The sequence below is a fragment of the Pyrgilauda ruficollis genome, unplaced genomic scaffold (assembly GCF_017590135.1).
Source record: "Pyrgilauda ruficollis isolate IOZ18807 unplaced genomic scaffold, ASM1759013v1 scaffold24, whole genome shotgun sequence".
NCBI classification, from domain to species: domain Eukaryota; kingdom Metazoa; phylum Chordata; class Aves; order Passeriformes; family Passeridae; genus Pyrgilauda; species Pyrgilauda ruficollis.
Window position 1 is genome coordinate 17,882,169 of NW_024523648.1, and position 24,079 is coordinate 17,906,247.

Sequence of the window (24,079 nt, forward strand, 5' to 3'; positions counted from 1 at the left end):
TCCTGAAAGAAAGTAGGCCAGAGTGTTAATTCTGGAATTACTTTGAGGAGTTGAAAGACAGAAAACTTTTAATTGGCAGAATAGCCAGCTTTCATTTGTATTTAAGCCAGTAGGTTTCTGTCTAAATATTTAGAAGTATCATTTGCTTAGGGCACTTAATGGAGGGCCTTAAATACTTTGTTTTGGTAAAACTTTAACTGTTTTACATTAGTATTTATTTGTTTTTTAATTAAGAAAGAACAAAGAAGAAAAGTGAGATGAGTGTTACCTGTGGAGTCCTTAATCTGAACGAGCACAATGCTCTCTTTAACAACTATTTTTTTTCTTTTTTTCATACATATAGATTTTGCCATAAATGATGTTCTTAGTTTGGCAGTCTCAATTATAAGAAAGGTCCCGTTTTTGAGACATTCGAATCAATATCATTACCATCCTGGACCAATTATTGATGTTGCTTGAATATTTTTAGGTGATTTTAATTGATGTGAGTGAAATTTTGTTCCTTAAATATGAATATGAAAAATAAGGAGCTTTTTGCATATAGGTCATGGAATTGAGAGTGCTTTCTGAAAGGAGTATCTGGAAAGTAACAGGAATACTTGAAGTTACTCTTCAACGTTGTGGATTTTTTGTGGCTTTTTTGTGACACATGCATTCACTACTTTGTGAATACCAGAGAAAGTGTAATTTGATCATCAAGCCACGTTTGGTAAATACCAGTTTTGTGGGGACAGCCTGTTCTATCCATAGGGGAAAAGGTCCCTGCCAAAAATCTAAAAGCTTTCTCTGTTATTTGGTTGTCTGTTATTTTGCTCCAGAGGACTAAAGCACAGATGTGCGTTATTTGTGACACGACAGCATCTGTATTTGTGTTAGTTGCTGTAGTGCTTGGTTAATAAGGTTTTAGACTGCACTTTTGATGAAATATAGCTAAATAGTTAAAAACTTTTGATAGATGATTTTGCAAAACTGTCTCTAACATATCAGTGAAACATTAAAGTCCGATGTGATGTGCTGCGCACAGCCTGCTGCTGCTTAGCAATTGTTCAAATACTTACTTATGTCTTATATATGAAATAGATTTTTTTTTCTTCTGTTGTTTGATGCTTTCTTTAACAGTTCAAAGCTACTCCCAGTTTTTTCTGTAAATGGCGTATTTTAACACATGCCTCCTAGGAGGAAGTTGTGTGGTCTCGTGGTTGTACAGCTAGGGAGAAGTAAACCAGCTTGTTTCTTCCACTTCTGGTGCAGTGCACACAGCTATGGATTGCTGATCCATTAAATGCTTTGTGCTATGGCTTTCATGGAAATCACAAATTCCACCACCAAACTTCCAACTACATTTGTTTGTGGTGTCAAAGGTACATTTGGATGTACAGGTTTGTTTGTAGTGTCCAGGAAAGAGCAGTGAAGATGGAAAGCGATGAAGTTGTTTTGCTCTTAAATCATACGGTTTGTAACTTGTAATAGCTTACAGACTTGCTCAGAATTGTTGAACAAAATTATTGGTCAAGCTATGCTTGGTATCTTTGCTTTTCTTTAAGCAGATAATCTCCCTAAAGCCGGTTTACTGCTCAGGAATTTTTCACTTTTCTTTTGAGATATGTTTTGTATAAACCAGGCGTTCTCAAAGCAGCCAGTGAATCACAGTGAAATACTGTATGAATGTGGCTCAATGGAGCAAGCTGAATGGAGGTTTTTTGTGTACAAGTGCTGACAGAGCCCTTGCTGTAAATTTTTGCAAAATGTTAATATTCTTCCTAAAGTGCCTGCTTAGCATATGGGGAATCAGAGACTTTAACCCTGTGACCTGGAAAAATTCTTGTTGTTTCAACAAGTTAGAATTGCTGCTCTGTTTTAAAATGAGATCAGCAAGGAGAGTGCATTGGTAAGAGTGTTTGGAAGATGATACAATTCAGAAATGTAGTGTTTTGCCTACTGCAGGACAAGAGAAAGATGATGAATGAGCTGGAGTATGATAAGAAGAGAGAAATTGTCTCTTTGCTTGCGTTCCAGTGTGTTAAATTCAGAGTGTGCAGCTCTCTTCCTGGCAGTACTGTGGAGTTCCTGCAGGATGTTAGGCAGGATTTGAGCAATGTGTGTGTGACAGCACATCAGGCTTAGCTGTGATGTTACTAATATTTTTACTCTTAACTTCCCAGTGCATGATGATTTTTTTTTTCTGCAAAAGTAATGTGATTTTATGTATATTTAAAACCTTTTCTAATTAAGCCACCATTAATATAGGCTGCTCTGTAGTAGATATGTCAGCTATTGAACAGTACACACTGGTTTTACATACAAATGAAAAATACTTAATGGAAAATAAGATCTATTTAAAGAAGGTACTACTGCTAGAGTTTGGCTGTCATATGACTGAACTGGCATTACAGTTACATGTAATTCAGAGTATCACAACTATTAATTTGCCTTTGGTACAATAATGCGTTTTTTGAGGCCTTTTATTCATTTACTGTGTTGGTCTGGCTTTTCATTTGTAGAATATGATGAACAGTACATAACATGGCTACAAGGGCAAAGACCCAGCAGCAATATTCATAAGAATGTTATTGTTCATAGTAGCCTTATTGTAGCAGGAAATGAGAATTTAAAATACTTTTTTTAAAATGATTGTTGTTATTCTAATATACCTACAGTTTTAAAATTTGGTAATGGGAATTCCTCTAGCTAGAGGCCTCTCTTGCTGCGTGAAATGTTATTGTATCTCATTGGCTGAGTTAGAAATTTAGTAAAATATGTTTCCTTCCGTGGCCTGTGGAGGTTTCTGCTCAGTGCCACAGCTGCATTCAAAAGCATTGCCAGTAGTGATGCCCTTGCTGCAGTAATAACAACCTTTAGAGCAATAGAGTAAATGAAGGATGGTGAAATCTCTTGGCTGGTTGGCTCTATTCTGGGAATTACTAAGAAAACAAGATTAATTTAAGTCTTAGTGCAGAGATGGTAGTTTCCTCCAAATCATTTTTCCAGACCTGGATTATTTTTCCCCAGCTCCTGCTTATGGCAAGAGTTAGCCTTATATCCTTTATGTTCCCTTAGGTCCTTATAGTTAATCTTATACTTTTATCCTCAGTAAAAGGATGGACTGAACAGTCAACCTTTAGACAACTTCTGGCCACTTGTATTGGTCACTCAGGTGGGGCTATACAGACAACTTTTGAATTTGTTCCATCTGCTTGTCTAAACGACAATTCAGTTACCTACTTACCTCATTTAGTGATATTCAAGAGACATAAAGGTAACAAGGGAAAAAAATAATACAAATACCATAACTGCCAAATGTTTACATCTTCCAAATAGGAACATGTATGTTTTGAGTTCAATTTCGAACAACTGGAGAGAGTGTCAAAGGTGCAGCTAGACCTGAACTGGAAACGTGTGCTTTATTTCTTTTTATAGTCACACAAACATTTGAGAACCAGGTTTTCTTGGAGTATGACTTGCAGTTCTTTGCTTCCTGTATTTTTGCTTTCTGACAGTGGACGCTGCTCTTGCTGGGCTGTGCTGCAGTGACCAGGTTGTGAAAAAATTAGTCACTGTATAGATGGGACTTGCACAATTAATAATATAGAAATATAAGTTTAAAAATACTAGAGAATGGTTCCATGAAATCAGGCAAATACTTAGAAAATCTTCCTTGCAAGATCAGGAAACAGCCTGAACATTATGTGTGCCTAAGAACGAAAGAGAGATGCAAATGTCTCAGGAATTTTTCCCATAAATTAATGTTTTCAGTCAAAGCAGTAAGAAAGATTCACCATAATTTAGAAATTATTTGGGACAAGCTTTTTTTGTTTCTCACTTTTTATACACTAGGTGTGCTATCAACAACATTTTAGGCCTATTTTACACAAGCCATTTTTTTTCTCTAGGGAAAAACGTAATGCAAATACTAGAAAATAGAACACATCATATAATGAGAATAAGACAACAATTGGCATGTCTTGTTACTGCTGGGATTTCTGTATGTTTTTCTTAATGTAATTGTGTGCATTTAATTTGCTATACAGCCTGACTTCAGTAACATCATATAATTGTATGAAAAAAATTCTAAAGGCATTACTTAACTGCATCAAAATCCAATTAATTGTCCTTGGTTTGGACACCACTGATACAGAATGTTTTAGGTCTAAAGGGGCTTGAAAGATCAGGAACACCTTTCAGAGGTTCATGTTGCTCAAAGCACCCCCTAACCTGTTCACTGCCAATGAGGGATGAACCCACAACTTCCCTGGGCAACCTATTCCAGTGTCTCACCACCCTCAACACAAATAATTTCTTCTTTATATCCAATCTAAATATATGCTCTTCTAGTTTAAAATTATTATCTTCAGGAGTTTTTGACTGTGGCTTGGGCAGTTGTTGAGATACTTTGATTCTGGAATGTTTTCCCTAAAATGCTGTCATATCCCTTGATCTTTCATTTCTGGCTTACAGTTGTAGGATAATGGAACTTCTCAGCATTTTTGGGGTACTTGCTTTAGTATCACTATGAAACACTGAAGTAAGTCCTTCAAATACCAATCTAGTCATCAGTAAAACCACTGCAAGATTGGGTTACATAATGCAAGCTCTGAGATTTGTAATGCTGTTGTTGGCTTCTGCGTTGAACTGCTGAAGTTCAGCTATTTGCCTGGACATAGAAGCGTTCCAGAGCTTCCTGCTATGAACTGAATAACCCAAAATACATATCAGAAATTGAACTACCTGGCAAGCTGCTAAAACATGGCAAAACGTGTTTATGTTCTCATATGAATTTTAATGAAATGTGATAATATTGTCATTGGGAACATAGTAAAAGAGCACAAAGTTAACTCTCAGACTTTGCACTCTTGTGGAAACATGACAAACAACAGGATAATTTTACTGCAGCAATTGTAGGTCACTATAAAGGTCACTATAAATTAGGACGAAATCATAATATATCATGCATTAATTGCATTTCTTTAGCCTTTTGGATTCTCTCGTCATTGAATTGGCACTATAATAATGAAATGGAAAATTTCTTTTTTTTCATTAATAAATCTGAGAGTTATTGCAGTTTCAGACCAGCTAGGTTTGCAGTGTTTCTCTGATAGAGTCTTCTGAGTCATGAAGAAGGGTGTAGTGTTAACTGCACTCTTAGTTCTGAGTTGAAGCAATGACACTTCTTGCTGTTCTCTTTAGAATGAAAGCTAAGATGTGGAATTTCAGTATGAAACTCACCAGTACTTTTGTACTTCAGTATATTTCAATGCAGATTTGAGTCTCTTTGTGCTTGGTTAAATGCAATTTCAAGCTGATTTGGTCTGGATTTATTTCTGTAAGTCATATTTCTGTTTTCAAAAAATAAATTGTTAATGTATAATTTTGAATAGAGCTTTACATTGAGAAAACCAGAGATATTCCTGATCATGTGATCTTCAAAGAATAAAAAGCATCATGTCCTTCCTATGTGCCCTCTTCCATACATTGATGTCCCATGATGGCTCTTCGGTAGTAATTGAACATCTCTTACTGAAAGGTTTGGTATCTGGTATGTGTGTCGTCTTGGTTTAGTTTTAAATTGGGAAATCACTGTCAAAAACTACTGCTAAATATGTAGCTTGCTAGGAGTCATGGTTCTAGTTTCATGAGATGTCTATTTTGTTTATGTGAAGATTTTTAAATATGAGCTTAGCAAGTGTAAGCTGAATCTTCCCTGGGTTCAGTGAAGCTATCACGGGACTGATACTTCTAGAGTTCAGATTGACAGCTCTGAAGCAGCCAGTCATGCTGGACTGGTTTTCAGTGGTGGAGCCAGAAGTCTGCAAGCTCTGCAGATCCAGGTCAGTTGGAATGTGGTTTCATACTATTGAAAGGGTGTTTGGAGCCAAGAGGTTTTGAGATGGGCTTCTGTGTCCTTAGGCTGCAGGGTAATCCCCTTTGGCCCAGAGTCAGCTATTGTCGAGGTCTCTGAAGCTACTCAGTTTGTCATTCATGTACATTTTGTTGCTGCTGTTGGCAGTAGGTTACTGGTGAGTTCCCTGAACATCTACAGCTTTTTGGGGGCAGTTTGTTCAAGGAAGACTTCAATCTGGTTTAGACTAGTATAGGTACTACATTCATAACTCATTCTTTCTGAGAAGAGCAGTCTTGGTTCTGTGAGGAGTTATGTAAAACTTTTGGTGCAATGTTAAGTAGCAGATGGAAAAGCCAGCAGAGCTATTGGGCATCATCAGAAAGATACCGAGGACATGAGAAAATGGTGTCATTCCTGTGTGAAGCCCTGGTAAGCCCTCCCCTTGAGAACCAAGGGCTACAGTCCCTTTATTTCAGGGAGTATATGTTGGTGTTAGGGGAGGTAGTGAGAGGATGCTCTTTTACTTTTAGTCATGGCAAAAGCTCTTGCCTTCCAAGGAGGCATTTACATGACAGACTTACCAGTTTCGAGAGGTGAAGACTGTAGGAGGATTTATGAGTGAAGCTTGAAAATTAATGCAGGTAGTGAATGCAGAACTGTTACAAAATCCTGCAGCTCAGAACTGTGTCCCACTCAGGACTGTAGGACAAGAAGTTTGAAAAAAGTCTAAGGAAGATCTTCTGGTTAATTTTGGATGGTTATTTCAAAATGCACAGAGTAGTAAACTTCTGGAATTCTTTGCCACAATGTATTGGAGAAGCAGATAATTTCAGTAGGTTAAGAAAAGGAATTTGATTAATACATCATCAACAGGTCTGTAAAGAGAATAGGCAGGGCACTGCTCTCAAGTTTCCTCAATCACACAGTTGTACGTGTACATACGGAGAGAATGAGAGGAATGTGCTCAAAAAAGGCTTAGGCTTACATGTTCTTCCTGAATATTGTTTTTTGTTGCCACTCTTGCAAACAACACTGAGCTAAAATGACCCTTTTTTGACTCAGTAGGATATTTATGTTCTTACATTAGTGCACTTTGTGATCAGAGAATCTGTGAGAGATTATAGCATCTAGTTAGATTTCAACTGCTTGTTCAAAATCATTGCTTCTTTTAGGAAACCCTTGTATCTTTTTGTCAGTCATAAATCAAAAGCAGATTTTAAAGGAGATACAGTCAAGTGAATTAAAGAAAAAATGTTTATTCATGTTTCTTTGTAGACTGTCACTGTTTTCAGCTACTTTTTCAAGTAACTGAAAGAGTTTTTCTTAAAAACTCTTAAAGAGTTTTTCCTGCCTCTTTCTCTGACTGATATTTTTATTGTCTTAAGTTTTTTTCTCTTCCTTCAATTCTTAGAACAGTTGCACTGGAAATAATGGATACTCTTCAAAATAGCTATACCTGCTTTTGACTTCAGAGAGTTCATAGAGGATTATCTTTATGAAAGCTTTACACAGCAGCAACGTAGAAATTAAGTATGCAAAAGGAAAATAAAATGCTTGACAGCTTTCTCATATTGTTAATCTGTGGAAGAAACCTGATACAATCACAGGTGGGGTTGACCTTCCTGTGAATTAATATTGGGTTTTTCATTCATTGGGAAGCTGACAAATGGAAGCAAATGTACACATTTGCATAATAAAAAACGGAATAAATCTCCTTAAAGGTAGAGAGTTTTGATTATCTAGGTAAAACTGACATGAAGAATATTAGGACTGGAATCCTAATGCAGGCAGAATGTAGAGTTACTGTGGAGTTCATTAATATAATTTTAAAAAATAAACTCACTGGATTATGCAATGCGGTTTTAGCTTTGTGTATTTCATTTCCATATGACATCCTACAATTGCCATGAAACGGGTTTTACAAGACACATACAAAACATATGATTGCTTCAAAGGTGAAGAAAATGGTTCATAAAGATAGATTTATAACATTCTTGGACTTTAATTCTGAGTTTCATCAAGTACTGTATTTAAGATACATATGTAATTCAGAATTTGTAATGTAATTCTGATTTTTTTTTTGTATCTTCACATATATTTCCAGTATAATTTAATGGGTAGTGGTGTAGAGCTTTTAGGGGTCTTGTAGAACTGTGTGGGCAGGAGAGCACATGAGGGGTGTTGCTCTTAGATGGTTGTGTGTGCCTTGGTGAAGAAGTGTAGTAAGAATTGAAAATACCTTCTCAGCTATCTTAGAGGTGTTTTGCTTTTCTCACCTTTAGTTCATCTCCAATAAAAACCAATTTAACCCTTTTTACAAATTTCAAAGCTTTCAGATCTGAATTTCTGTTGTTAACATACTGTGCAAAGAATACGTATCAAATTTCAAGCTGCCAACTCCTAACAGTAGCTTAAGGCAAGCTCAACTGTTGCGATAGATTTTTCTCTAATGAAACCATATTCCTCAGGAAATCTTTACAGTGATCTGAGGAACCTGATTTTTAACATGCTTATGTATGAGATTCACCAGCGTATTGCTGCGCTGTGAAAAGGTCAGCTATGCTTTGATAGAATTGACAGAATGACCTGCAGTAAAGGAAGGTGGTTTTGTTTTTAATTAATTCTCTTAAGGAAAAGGGAAAAATATCCAAACCAACTTAGTAAAATCCGTTAGTAGAATCCCTTAATATGTGCATTAGCATTACTGAACTAGCAAGAATTAAAAATTCGCAGTCAAAACCAACCCCCTTTTTTTTTTTACTTGCTTAACAAGAAAAATGTACAACCCCAACTAATTTCCCTTGAAAAAGGAATTGTGTAACTGCTCATAGTTTCCAAAGAATACCTGACAGATTAAATCTCTTTAAAATGTTTCATGTGTGCATTTTTGCTGTGGGACCCATTAAAATACATTGTTATTCCAGCCAGGAGTTTAAAAGACATCATGAAATGTGTTAAATAAAATTTATTTCTGGAAATTCCTCTTTGTAATGAATTTGGAGGAAGAAAAAATACCAAGTTGTGCTTCCAGGTAGGAATCACTTCCAGGTATGATCACTTAAAATAAATTTTCCGTAGGAACAGATGACTTCTTTGAACTGTTCCAGAGTTTTGCCACTTTCTTCTGACCTTGCTCATCATTAATTATTTGATAGAAGTCTTGGTTTGATCCAGTAATGTGCTTGGGGAAAACTCTTAGTGATGCTTATTTACAATTCTGGGGGTTTTTTTCAGTTTTGAGGTCATGCAATCAAATCAGGTTTATATCCTTTGTGTTCTTGTTTGGATTCAGAACAGTGCAGAGTAGAAATCTGGCAAACAATTACAAGGAAGTATCACTGTATAGTAAGTTGAGGATGAGATGGGAAACTTAACTGTGATGGGCTAAATTTATTCATTCTTTGTTTGAGATGGATGTCAATGAGTGAAGTATAACATCTGGATTTGATAATACTATTCTTTAAGCAGAGATACTGGTGAAGAACTGTCAAAATGGTTCAAATTGGCCATGGAAAAGCTAAATAATATATTAGAACAATTAAATTATACTAGGAATATTTAATAAACCTGTTTCCATCTTCCAGTTCTCACACTTTTTTTTTTAAATATGCATTTAAAGTGTTAGTGATGTTAGTGTAAGCTTTTAGATTTTGTTCTGTCACTTCTTAATCTCTTTTGCAGAAAGAATATGGGACTCTGGGGTAGAATGTTGTTGTTTCTATAGTTTTGCCCTTACGAAATTACTCTAAATTTTAATTTCAAGAAAACAAGTTCATGTTCAGGCTGCCTGATATTTGGCTCCATGTAGGCTTTCAGAAAAAGTCTATTAGGGCTAAATGGAGAGAAAAGAATTTCATTGTTCCTTGCTGTTTAATTTCTAATTTTTTGTATTGCAGTTTCTCAGAGAACCAGACAATTTTGGTTGTGTTTTTCTTGGGTTTTTCTTTTTTCCTGCCTGCAAGGTGTCATTGACAGAGTTAAAAGTGTGCTGTCCTGCATGTAGCTTGGAAGCAATTTCTTTAAGGAAAGTTGGCCTTAAATGCAGTGGTAACTCTAATTTCTCCCCTCCTCCATTCACTAGGCACACATACAGTGAAAGTTTCTAGTCCCGTGTTTAACAAGAATGTTCAGTTATAAATGAGGAAGAAAAGGAAGAATAGGCGTGGAAATTGGCATGTATATGGTTGAGGGGGAGGTTGCCAGAGAACAATATGGTATTTATTGTCTGATGTTCTTCTTTTTTTTTTTTTTTCCCTAAGCAATAGTGATACAAAAACATTTTTCTAATTGTAAGGGTAGTGTTAACACAGAAGTAAGTACAAACTGGCAATAAGCTTGCAATGCTTGTTACAGTCAAAGGAATGGAGATCCTGCTTAAGAGGAGTCTTCTGTGGATAGAGATTTGTATATTCATAATGCGATTGCCAGTCTTGTACACTGGAGAGGAAATTCTATTTTTTAAAGAAAGCTGAAAGAAATGCTAGTAATATTAATATCAGCTATACTTTGTCATTCAAGCAATTCAGTGTAAAGAATCCCTAGATGGAAAGTAAACTAAGGTTAGTCTTTAGTTGAATTATTGGAGTGAAACATCAGAATTGAGGTCTGGCTGAAAAAAGGGCCCATGGAAGTTTTGTAGTATTTGTTGGCTTGGTGCCTGGATAGATGCTTGGATAAGATAACAGAGAAAATGTAGCTAAATATATGGGGGAAGGTAGAAGGTGTGGCTCATGAAAGCACGGAGGGAGGAGGGATGAAGATCATTTTACTTTTTGGGGTTACACAATGCGTGGATAACAATGTCTGTCTGTCTTAGTCCTGATGAAGGAGTCTGAGATAAGTAGAGTGCGATTGGGTGGTTTGTCTTCGGTTTTTTGTTGGGTTTTGGGTTTTTCTCAGTCCTCTTTTTAATTGCTTGTGTGTTTCTGTGGTTGGTTTAGCAACCTCTACCATGCTTGCCTCGCAACTTGCTGCATCTGGTTTCCTGTCATTACAGCAGTCCTTTATGCACAGTGTCTGTACCCTGCACCATTAATGCTACAAGAAAATGTTCTCTTGTTTCTGCATTCACGCCCTGAAGAAATATTTACAGCCTGATTTCTAAACTAAGCTTTTAGATAGATTACTTTTACAGCATTTTCGCCAGGTAAGTAAAACACAGATTAGATGTGATCAGATTAAAACCACAGAAAAACATGAGCAATTTACTTTCTAGATGTAGCTGAACTAACAAGGGATGCATTAATTTGAGTTTGAAGAAGGTGAAGGGCATGCTGATTACTGTGGCAGTGTTCTGCATATTTCCAAAAGCTGTTCTCTTGAACACACAAAGGCTGTTTCCCAAATGGTAGCTGACCATAAATGGGACTTCAGTCATAATGAGTGCATCATAACTTCAACTGGAATTATTAAATACAGCAGTTATGTTAAAATCTGCACAATTATCTTTGCTATTTATTGTGGCATGGACTGCATGTGAAATTGCAGTAGTAAAAAATTAGAACAATGAACAAGAAGTGCGGATAACATTCTAGTCTGTCAGCTTCTTTGTTTAGATTTTGTCAGATTTAATTATTTCATAAAATCCATTTTGGCAGAATCTACTCTGAAGAGCACTTGTTTTATAAGTGTTTTGTGGAAAGTCAATGTGAAATACTAAGTTAAGGTTTGTATTGAAGAATTGTCCGTGATATGTTAAACATGTGCTCTGTCAGAAGAAAGGAGACTTGAAAAATTATGTATTTAGCTAGCACTGGTTCAGCTCTATAACGGCCTAGTATTTGGCATCTGAATTATATTTCACATTAAGTTGTCTTTGAATATTTTCATAAACAAGTGAGGCAGTGTATTTTGTCTCATACTCATGGTTCTGAGTAGTCTTTGGGAGATGACACATTGTTTACTTTAGTTTCAATAGTTTTCACAGAATAAAGCTTCAACAGGAGCTCCATCATGATACAATTGCCAGGCCTTTTAAGTTGTCTGGGGATCATGCCAATACCCTTTGAAAAGGAACACAGCTAATTAATTCTTCCGGTTACTTAGTATTTCTGGCATAAATGAGCACTGGGATCTCTGTCTCCCTTCAACGTTATAAAGTCACATTGAAGGGGTTGTTTTGGTTTTTTTTGTTTTTTTTTAATAGCTAGAAGCAGTATGTAAAACTATTAGTAAATGGGCATTACTACAAGAATAACTATATTGTACTGCACGCCAGTATTTAGAAGTTTTCCTTTGTAATTAAACTCTGATTTTAATGATTTTAGGAATAATTATTTCTCTGAGTCACCAGTATTGAATTTTCCTTCTTCTAATAATTAATTTCTTGAATAGGTTTTTCTGATTACTTCTGTAATGCTGTATTGCCTTGATTTTTATGCCAGAGTCTCTGAATGAAGCAAAAATGTTGCTGCCAGCAGTTTTCTTTGCCTCCTGTTGGTCCCCTTTTCTTCTACGGTCTTAATTACTGGCAGTCTTGGCTATTCACTCTTGCATTCATGCCTTTCCTTCTTTATTTTTTTTCCACTAGCATAGGTAACCTTCTAACAATATTCTAAGAATATTTCTAACAATATTCTGGATGATCCTGAGTTCCATGGCTGACAGCAGTGTTGTGTGTCTGTTCCTTAAGCTTCCATCTATCAAAGTAACTTTCCAGTTCCTTTAAGTTTGCCTCTGGAGATGCATTCTGAGTCCTTTTTGTAGTTTCTTGCAACATCAAGAACTGGGAAAAAAACCTTTTCATCTGTCTTTACTAGAGAGGCCAAAAGACCTCATGACCTGTCACTTCAGCCTTCCTTAAGGTTAATTTGAGTTTATTAATTATTTTCTGATATCTTTGAGCTCTTTAGTGGATTTTTCTTCTTGAAGTGATGATTGGAATGAGATGATCATATTCATGTGATGTTTTTCATATGTTAAATTTTCAGTGAAGCCGTATCAATTGCCTATTGTAATTGAAACTAAGGGAAAAAAACTTCTTTCTTTTTGTGTTAGAGTATATTTCTCTGAAGTAAAATAGTGGGGACAGAGCCTCTTTGGTTTACTTCCTCCCATATTAGAGTAAAAATAATATTTTGCTATGTTGACACATTTAATGCACATGTGCAAAAATTTATCAGCAAATTTAGTAAAGTGATACTGCTTGCAGGCGTCTGCTTGGTGCTAAGCCACCAAAACTTAAAAGTACAGTAGAAAAAATAAAAATAACAATCTCTCAAGTTCTGCATGCTACCAACAAATAATTGAACTTTGCAAGCATTGAATGATGACCTATAAATCATTTTATGCCTCATGAAGATGCAGACAAGTTTTTCTGTAGCACTTTTGAATTTTAAGGTAATTGTTATAATAATTTGCTGCTTTGGAGTTATAAATGGAAATTGTGGTCATTGTGTGTTTTATGAAGACTTCAGACATTGAAAAATGAGTTAGAATACAAAATACTGAAATGAAGCACTGGGGTGACAATGTGGAACATTTGTTTTAAATACTGGTTTTTTAATTTATTCTCTGTGGTTTTTTGAAAAGACTAAATGGATTAATCTCTTTCCATGGAGGTTTTGCTGTGGCAGCTGAGAAGGTGCTTTTTTGCTAGTACAATTTAAATAAAGAAGAAATACAAAATTTTAGTACTGTCCAGGGGACTTGAGATGGAGATCGTAGAATTTGCTATTCTGAAATAATAGCACATATTGCAAAGTGGTTTGCTTTAATGTAGGTTAGAGAAATTGGAAAAAAATTAAGCCCTCTTAATTGGTTAACTATTTAGCAGGAAGTTTTATGGACTGCTCAGTAGAAGAGGGGTGGAAAAGTAGTATTTGATACTGAACTAGGATAAACCAGTTTTCTTCTTGTTAAAAGAATCTTCTGGTTTTGTGGACTTGGTGTCATCTTGTTGGATTTGAAGTTTAATTAGAGAAGTATTGCAGTACAGTTTTTGATAAAGAATGTAATTGTTTAGTTATTTCAATTGAAGAGTGTTTTTCTTTATTTCTTTAAAGAAGGTGCAAGATCAGTAGTCCTGTCACTGCTTAAATTAGTCTAGTGCTGTAAACTGTTGAAGGAGTAACATGAATGTACTTCTAGTGAGACTAAGTAACTTTTTTAATTGCTCTAGTGCTGCCACAGAGAAAGTGAATAAAATTCATGGAGATCTTAAATAAGATTTACTAATTTAAGACATATATGTTCATTGGAGTTGACTGTGCCAGGGTTTTTCTGAAACATATGGTCATATTTATTTATAATATTAGTTTATATGAAGAAGATACGATTCCATTGCTTAACACACAGGTGCATTCTTTGAAGATTTTTTGGTAGAAATTCTTCTGGGTAAAAGCCTGTAGATATCATATGGTCTGGACAGATAATTTGTATGAGTGTGTTGATTGGGTGATTGTGAAATAGTCTTATTCATAGGTCTTCATAATTTCCTTCAAAGCAGGAACAGAATTAGTTGAACAAGCCTAAGTTGTTGCAGTGTTATTTCCTTCTAGTAATAATTTCAGAATATTCTAAAGTATGTTGGGTGAAAACCAAGTAGACAATTGCTAGTAAATTCTGAAACTTAGAGACATTGAACTTCTATCCACAATATCCTGGCAGTAAACAAAAACTATGGTGGTAAAGGTAAAAATGCAGGTACATTCAAAAGTCAAGCAAACACTATTTGCCAATATTTGGTGTAGACTACTTTGTGTTCAGTTGTGTTTAAATTAAGTAAAAATGCTGTTTTTAAACCAAATAATTTTAATACTTTGATAAATCAAGGGTTTTTTTATTCTTAACGTATTTTATGAACAGTATAAAACCAATGACAGAAGGAACTTGACTGCCAGATATATATATATATATATATAAATGGGCAATTTATAGGTTATGAGTGTGTGAAGGACAGTTACTTAGACAGAAATGTCACATGGGAAAACATCAACATAAAATACAGACTTTGGTTGCATAATTGAAAAGGGATTTTCTGTGTGTGTTTCAGTTTGTGGGGTGTCCTCTTGTTACATAAGAAGTGCCTGCTTTTGGTGTCTCAAGGCTTTCCTTTCTCTTCCAGAAAATGCTGGGACAGAAGAGATGAGTACTCCCTTTACTAAGGCCTAAAACTGCCTGTTGAAAAACAATCCTGACCAGGCAATATACGAATGGCCCAAGGAAGCCAGCAAATTGATATTCAGGTTTTACATGACCTGCGACAGAAGTTTCCTGAGGTACCTGAAGGTGTTGTATCCAGATGCATGTTACAGGTCAGTGCTCTGTTCATGGCTGTACTAGTAAGCAGCATTGCTAATTTAAGCTTTCTGTATGGGTGTCCCCTTTGAAAGCAGATGTTTTTCTTTTTGTTTTTCTCTATAAATGAGGCAAATATATGCAGCCAATTTCTTTATATTGCACAGCAAGCAAAGCGTTAAATTGCCCCCTTTTTTTCCATGCCAAATCAGGGGTGGTCCAAAGTAAATCAGCCTGTAAATCAGTAATCAGTGTGTGCATGGAGACTGCTGTCTCACCAATCAGTATGCTCATGCCTTTTGGCCATCTCAAGAGCCAAAACTAACTGTTGCAAGAGGAGGGATGCAAAGCCAACTTGAGTCCAGCAGGGACAATTTAAGGCAATGCTACAACGTGTGGCATTTTAAAATTTTATTTTAATTTTTATTTGAGTGTTGAAGCACGTCCAGAAGTAGCTTTGCTACCTGTTCTCCATCAGTCTTAAAGGTGAGCCCTTGCCGGCAGGCAGATTGGCACCAATGCTTTCCATTCCCAGCTCCCTTGGCCTGCAGAGGCAGCACTGGTGGCCTTAGGTGCCATTTACAGCAGGAAGCCTGGAGTGTGATATGGGCACAGCCAGCTGCTCCAAGTCAGGCTCTCTTAGGCGGGACAAGGTGCTTGTAGCCTCCCTTCCACAGTGTTAGACCAGAGCAGGGATGAGGCACTGATGTGCAGCTGCCCAGGGCTTTGGCTGCCAGATGGGCTTCATTTTTTTGCTGTGCCCTTGGAGTCTGTGTAGTTAATTAATGGATTTCTGTTGGGCTTGATAGTAAAACGTCATTTTTGACCAGTGCTGTAGTTAGTGCTAAAGCTGCATATTCTCAACCTCTATGTGCAGCTGTCTATTTAATGCTGCCACTGTCAGAACACATACCATATTTTGTATCAGCTTCTTGTTCTGTAACATCGTGTTAGCTACTGCAGAAGATAACTTAATGTCCCTCCAAAGCCCAACAGGGACACCTAAATGCCTAGAGTTAACAAATGTTGGTAGACTTGACTTAGTTAACTATGTTGCTTAAACATGTTTGCTTTGCATTTTCCATTGATTCAAAGCATCCGTACTTGGTTGATTTTCTTTTTCATTCTAAAATATTCAACATTTGATTTACTCTGATTAATAAGAGAATGATCTAAATAGTCATACTGATTATCAGTATACACTGATAGGAAAAATGATGTTACAGCTTCCCAGAAGCTGTCTCTGGACTATGGCTGGGACAACTGTGGTTATGATTCAACATTCTTTATATCCTAATTTTTTGTCTTGCTATTTACATGTATTTTTGTGTATGAAGTACATATTTTGCTATACTTATGTATGTATATGTACTCACATATACATCCAAATAAAGTGTTCATACTGTTGGGAAGAGTTTAACTTTCATATTGCCAAGACTTTATCATGACTCTCCAGTCTTTCTAGAGTAAGAAGTTGTGAAAAGTGTGTTTCATCAACACAATTGGTTTTGATTTGCAAGATGGCAAAATTCTGCTTGGGGCTCATGAGGTTTCAAGCTTTCTCTAGTCCTTTCTTTCTCGTTTTTTTAGCTGAAAAGGAAACTGAACCAGAGTATAAATTGCCTGTGCTTGTTCTCAGGATTGTACACTGCTATTTTTGTTAGTGCTCTGTAGGACTTAGTACTACAAGTACAGTGTTGTTCTTCAAACATGAGAACTGCTTATTCAGCAAGGTCTGTGGGCTTGATGGAGTGAATGCATCAGTAATCACCTTTTGAATGTAATACTTGATAAATTTAAAAACTAATGCTTTTAGTCTTTGTAACAGAGTCAATAGTCTTCGTAATGTTGAATACAGTGGATTTCTTTAAATAAAAAGAGCCTTCTAACTGTGAAGAAAAGATACTGTATATCCTGTATTATAACAGGTTTATGGGGAAGGGTTTAGATTTTGAGGAAGTGTTCTAAGTCAGCTTTCATAAGAGGATCTTTCAAAAACAGTCTAGAGTAATTAATGTTCCATGTGTGCAGTATTGTTAAACTAATTTGTCACACTGGAAAGCTACCTTTTTTGTGAACTAAGACTCACCAAGAAAATCCTGTCATGTTCGTGGTTTTTTGAAATTTCATGAACTCTGGTTTCTCTGACTCACCTTCTAGCTTTACTACTCTGGCTTGGGGTCTTGTTCGTTTGTTTGTGTTTTGGTTTGTTTGGGGTTGTTATTGTTAAAAAGCTGCCTAACATGACCTCTTCAAACCAACAAATTTTGTGCTTGGACTGATAGGAAAGATTGAAAAGCAGAATTTGAGAGTACTTGTGCACATGTTTTCCATGCTGCTGGAACAGTGTCTGAATCCTGAGTTCTGCCACCTTGTAGTTGAACACAGTGGAAGGAATTTCCAATAACAGCAGTAAGTGTAGTTTAGGTCACAGACAAGTACTTGAGGAGATTTGGTATAAGAAAAGCTTTGCCCCCACAGTACCTTATGTGCAGCCATCATATGTTAGGGTGAAGTTATTTTTAAGCTAGGAGTTGTAAGATACCCCAGGTGAGAATCTGAAAGAATATAAGCAATTATACGGTTTATGATATTATTGATGAGGCATTTATAAGAAGGAAAATTTCTTTGGACCACTATGGATTGTGCAGAAAAAAAATGTACAGATATTTCAGTCATCCTCCATGAATTCTTTGTAACCGAACACTTACAGCTGTTTCTAAAGGAAAAAATTAAGGATAAAGAGAATATGCAAATACCTCCAGGTAAATAGCCCACTGTTGAAATACCTAAACATTATATAGCATGCTAACAACAGAGGACAACCAAAGAGCTAATAGGAGGAAGCATAAACCTGCTTAATCTAGGGAGTAAAAAGTCTTGGGCTGACAGCACTGAATATTCCTGAGAAGTTTTACATCCCTCTGTTCTTCCCAACAGGCCTCCTGCATTCAGGTCTCCCATTCTCCTCATTTGAAGGAATCACTGCAGTGCCCACAGTCAGTGGACATAGTTTCCTGTTACTCTGTTTTTTGTGTCTGGAGCATTCTATACCTGCTCCTCAAGTCTACGTCCTCTCCTTGCTTCCTCATTTCCCTCCAACATTCTTATTCTTTCTTTTTTTTTTCTTTCTCTTTCAGGGTGCCAACATTTTAAACTCAAATGGGACATGGGCAGAGATAAGATGAGGGGTATTGTTTTGCTGGAATATGCTCAGTTCTGCCATCAACCGGTTCTCTGATCTGTAAAGAGCTAGAAGCGGTTGAAACTCTGCCTCTGCCAGCCAGAAGATGCCAGGGGTTCCATGTGCCCCCGTTTCCCCTTTTGAGTTCTCCAATTTTCTCATTGACGTCACTGAAATTTTGGAATTGATTGGATGCGGTCTTAAAAAAGAAAAAAAAAATTGTCCAAAGAAATGCATTCAAGCTGAATGTAAGGGCCTTGCAAGCTTGGCCTGTTCTTTTTTGGTTTGGTATTTTTGGCCTTTCTGTTAATAATTTTAATTCACTTTATGCAAAATCTGCCTTTGAGATCTTTCTAGCTTGTTTTTCTGTGGCATCCTATCTTTTTCCCTTTTCTGGCTCCCTTTTGTCCTTTGCAGCAAATACCAGGCTATTGTTCTCACCTTACCACTGTTCTGTCTGCGTGTTTCCTTTCTTCACTACTAACTTCCTTTGAGTACTTCATCCTCTGGTGCTTATTCCAAACTAGAGCCAATATACATATCATCAATTTGATCCATTTTCATATCTCTGAATACTTTTTTGCAGCAATCCTATAATATAATATAGAGCTGGATTGATAGATAACCTTTAGGGAATCCTGTCATTTTAAAAAGTTTTCCGGTTAGGGTTTTTTTGGGATTTTTTTTTCCTTTAATTTGGAAGAATTCAGAACTGTATCTGGTCTGTATGAACACATGCTTTTGGTATTGTGGGTGAAGCTTAGCCTTGTCATCCCTCTCCCACTTCTGTTTTCTTTTTTTTTTTTTTTTTTTTCCCCCCCCCCCCTTTTTTTTTTTTTTTTTTTTTTTTTTTTTTTTTTTTTTAATAAATCTGTAAGGTAGAGACAGTCTTGCTATGTCTGTACAACACTGTCATCTTCGTCGTGGTTGAAGAATGAAAAATGTCTGCTAGTTTAACAAAAATGACAAAATAGAAAGCATGTAGCATGAATCAGTTTATCTGGTTGTGTTACTCTTTTAACTAACTGATAATGTTGCTACTTGGCACATGCAATTTTTTTTCCTTGATCACATGCATTTTTTTCTAGTAACTGTTTCTATGTGCTGGATGGATTTGCCACCTATTTAGTGTTAATAACGTGGGCCTGAAGAGGTGCTCTTCTGGCTGAAAGTATTAACCTTTATTTCCTGGGGGGTGGGAGGTTCTGTGTAAAAAGTGATAAAGACAGAGCACAGTATGAAGAAATTAGGTCACTGATGCACATTCACTCTTTCTAAAAATCCTTATGTAGGAAACTCAGTTGGGAAGTTAAGAGTACAATATTATTAAACATGTGGAAAAGGAGAAGAGATAAGCAGTTTGCGTTTGAAGTGTTCTTAAAAAAAGAGTTAGCTAGGTTGTGGTTTCTGTTCCAAGTCATCCTATTACTGGTTTTAAAAGGTACAAATATGAGTATTTTAATTTTTCCAAGCAGTGATTTAAAATGAAAATACAAATGTTCTCTGGATTTTCAATTAATAATTTTGATCTTACAAAAGAATAATCCTGATATATTTGTGTAAACTGAATTTTTGCATTTCTTCTGAAGTCATATACAGTTTCTTGAGTCGGCGTGTTTCTTCTCTTCATAAGATTCACTTTGTTTTCAGCAGGAGATAATGCATAACTGGTATTGAAGTGTTTGGGAAAACATTTAAAATAAACATGCGTTTTTACTTTTGTTTTTAAGTTGTTAATCAATACTATGCAGATGCTGTGAATCCATTCCTGCTGTCATTTTCCTCCCTAAAGCCAGAGCTTTGGTCTCTGCTGAAAATGGTTCTGAAGCTGAGAAGGAATAGGGAAAGTATTCATCCAAGGTGTATCATACTGTATAAAGCTAGCTTTCCTAGGTGCAGGATTTCTCGGTCACTGCTTCAGAGACAATGTAGACCTCTGCCCTTGGTACTACTGGCTGAGTCACTGTTCCCAGAGCAGTGAGCTTCACAGGCAAGCCCTTTGTGTGTATAGAGCAGCTATGCTAGCCATCTACCTAAAGCTTTCTATCTGATGCTGTATTGTTTATTTTTCAGTTGTGATTTGATGTATTCATACATAACTGTGACAGTATTTTATCAGTAATGTCAAACTTTCATCTGTCTTTTTTAGAATAACAATAATTTGGATGCCTGTTGTGCAGTTCTCTCTCAAGAGAGCACAAAATATCTCTACGGTGAAGGAGACCTGAGTTTTTCGGATGATTCTGGGATTCCTGGACTACGAAATCACATGACATCTCTTAATTTGGATTTGCAGTCACAGAATGTCTATCACCATGGAAGAGAAGGAAGTAGAATGAATGGAAGTAGGACTCTAGCTCACAGTGTTAGTGATGGAAACCTTCAAACCAGTCAGTCCAACAATGAACTGTTTCAGCAGGAACCACAGACAGCACCTGCGCAGGTTCCACAAGGATTTAATGTCTTTGGGATGGCTAATACAGTTAGTGCTTCTAATCCAGGGCAGCATCTTGGATTTCACCTAGGCAGCAAAGGAGTATCTAACTTATCTCAACAAACACCCAGATTCAACCCCATTATGGTAACTTTAGCCCCAAACATTCAGCCTGGTCGCAATACCCCAACGTCTTTGCACATACATGGTGTACCTCCTCCTGTACTTAACAGTCCCCAGGGAAATTCTATCTATATTAGGCCTTACATCACAGCTCCTAGTAGTACCGCTCGGCAAACACAGCAGCAGCCAGGCTGGGCATCTCAGTTTAATCCCATGCACCCTCAGCAAGTCTACCAGCCTTCACAGCCAAGTCCCTGGACTACTCTTCCTACATCCAGTACTACGCCACATACCTCATCGCAACACTCGACACAGCCAAACCAGCAAGGCCACCAGACTTCTCATGTGTACATGCCTATCAGTTCTCCTACTACTCCACAAGCACCTATGATTCATTCATCTGGTGGCTCACAATCTTCTGCTCATAGCCAATACAACATTCAGAATATATCCACAGGACCTCGCAAAAATCAAATTGAAATCAAACTTGAACCGCCACAAAGAAACAGTTCTTCTAAGTTGCGTTCAACTGGCCCTCGCACCTCCACTGTTCCCTCTTCCCTCAACAGCCAGACATTAAGTAGAAGTCAACCCACTGTTTACATATCGGCCAGTCCTCCAAGTACTGATGAAGTGATCACACGTGGTCAGCCCAAGGTCTACATTTCAGCAAATGCCACGACAGGAGATGATCAACTTGTGCGGAACCAGCCCACACTTTTCATATCGACAAATCCTGGAGTATCTACTACTGCTAGGAATATGTCTGGTCAAGTAAGCATGGGTCCTGCATTTATTCATCACCATCCACCCAAGAGTCGAGCAGTGGGCAACAGCACCACTGCAACTTCTCCTCGAGTGGTTGTTACGCAGCCTAACACAAAATATACTTTTAAAATTACAGTTTCTCCAAATAAGCCCCCTGCAGTTTCCCCAGGGGTAGTGTCCCCAACTTTTGAACCTACAAACCTTCTAAACCTTCCTGATCACTATGTTGAACCAGAGGGTATCCAGCATCTTACTGACCCTGTTTTAGCACATGTGGATAGGATCAGTGATGCACGGAAATTGAGTATGGGATCTGATGATGCTGCCTACACACAAGGTAATATTCTTAATATAAATTGTAGAGATTTTGACCAGGTTGTCAATTCAGTGTGTAGATTGCAGAAGAGGAAACAGTTAGTAACCTTTATGATGTTAACACAGTGTCTTTAATTTTAGCATTTGTGAGTGTTTCCTAAATAAATAAAAGCATTTTATAAGCAAATCATAGATTTCTTTTTATGGTAAAGACATGTGACTGAATACTTGGAGATATTCTTCTGTTTGCCTTAAGTAGATATGTTATCTGTTTAATGAAGTGGAGTCATACCATCTTCATTTTTATGTTGTTCTGAACGAAACATCTACCTTTGTTCGACTTGTCCTAGTGATTTAAAGCTACATTTCCATTGTCCAATATTCAAATCAGTTGAGATACTGTTTACACTGGATAATATTCCTCTTTCTTTTTTTTTTTTTTTTTTTTTTTTTTTTTTTTTTTTTTTGTGAGTGTTATTTAAGAAGAAAGAAAAGCAGACTTCAAAAGCAGTTAATGGCACAAAGTGTTGGCCTGGCCTCCGCATTTCTTACTATGTTCCTGACAATAAAATGCTTAAGGTCTTGATGCTTACTTCTGTTACATTTCAAAATGTGAAAAGGAACACCAAACCAAAGGAATCTGTTTTAAGAGATCAGTGGCAATGGAGGGGTACAACTTAGAATATGTGATGCAGCAAGATAACCTGTTAATCTTTTTCTTCTGTTTTCATGAGTTTGCATGCTTTTATTGCCAACTTGATGGTTTATTAACCCTCCTGTGAGCTTTTTACATAAAAATGTTGAATGAGTCTTAGGATATTTAAGCAGTATTCACAATAGGTTGTCAAAATAATTTGTCTTTGACCTCACTGGTCCTCTCTGAACCTAGCAAACAATTCAGAATTTAAAAAACGGGCCTGTTCCACGACCAGTGTAAACATTCTTCAGATGAACTTAGCCATTTTACTTTGTGTAAGTAAGTACAGTGATCAGGACACTGGAAGCCAGGTCTGCCTCTGGAGTACTGTGTTAATGAAGTAAAGTCAGTCAAGAAATCAGAAAGTGATTCTAGCTTGTGCACTGCTTCTGGATATAATTATCTTTAGTGAGGAATAGTCAATCCTAACTCAAAAGTTTGTAAAGGTTGTGTCAAAACCAAAAAGTTAATCATCCTTACGTTCTCTTATGTTCAGTGCATAAAGAACTTCAGAAAATTCATCTGTAGGTAAGCAAAAAAATTGCCCTCCAGATCATATTTCCTTTTTGTACTTTGGAGGGAGACTTAGCTGTCTGTTTTAGTCTTAGTCCTGCAAAACTTCATATACCAGAAATTAAGCAATTGAAATCTTGTCTTTAGGCTTTAAACTTTAGGCTTTAAATCTTGTCTTTAGGCTTTAGTCTTTTAGGTCATGAACTTGCTTCCCAAGCAAGTTGGGTACTTTTCAGGGGTTTGCAAAACTGCATATTTTGGGGAGTTGTCCCTTTCATCTTTTTCCTTTCTGAGGGCACTGACTTATACCAGGTCTACCTTTTTCTCTCTTGTACCCTTACTAGTGTTGGCCACTGTAACCTCTCTACAAGCTGCAGGTATCAGCATTCAGTTTATCAGGATGAGGCAAGCTTGGTACACAACCTAGAGTTCCAAAAGCATTGACCTCATAGTTGCTGTGCAGCCCAGCTCTTCCTGAAGCCAAGCTGCAGCTATTATATGATATGTAGATCCATGACGTGGGTTGGTACAACTTTAGGGACCTCAGGAAATCATTCTTCTGTGTCCTTCATTAGAAAGTGCCTAATACTTCTGAAATTCTTTACATGTTTTGCATTTCCAGCACGAGTGCTCCATTTCTGCTGCAATAAATGCAGTGTTTCTTATGTTTTTGTTATTAATTAATATTTGGAAATTTGAGAATTCTGTGATAGACTTACTTGTATGATATTGATATCTGGAAGTCCTAACTGTTGCTTTTAAACATGTTTCTTATACTTAGCAGTGGGGTTTTTTTATTCTTACGTGCAGAAAGGGATTTGAGTTACTTGATGTTTTCTGTATTCTAAACTGCTTATGATTTAGCCAGGCTGCCAGGATCCCCATGCGAGGTGCTTGTTTCATTTTAATTTTAGCCAGAGAAGATGAGTAGTTTCTCTGGCTGTGATTAGAGAAAAATGTATTTTCATC

The 24,079-nt window shown here is 36.7% G+C and overlaps 1 protein-coding gene across 4 annotated transcripts in view; it reads left to right on the forward strand.

Annotated features, from left to right (window-relative positions):
• The window catches only part of TAB2 (TGF-beta activated kinase 1 (MAP3K7) binding protein 2), a 75,994-nt gene that overhangs the window by 26,307 nt on the left and 25,608 nt on the right, over positions 1 to 24,079 (forward strand). For 3 of the 4 annotated variants that reach the window (XM_041469765.1, XM_041469767.1, XM_041469764.1), the window contains exons 2-3: positions 14,904 to 15,093; positions 20,410 to 21,922. In XM_041469765.1, the coding sequence (XP_041325699.1) occupies positions 14,992 to 15,093; positions 20,410 to 21,922 (1,615 nt within the window). In that variant the 5' untranslated portion in view covers positions 14,904 to 14,991. Of the gene's footprint in view, positions 1 to 14,903; positions 15,094 to 18,216; positions 18,509 to 20,409; positions 21,923 to 24,079 lie in introns of all 4 variants that reach the window. The other variant, XM_041469766.1, reaches the window with a different exon arrangement.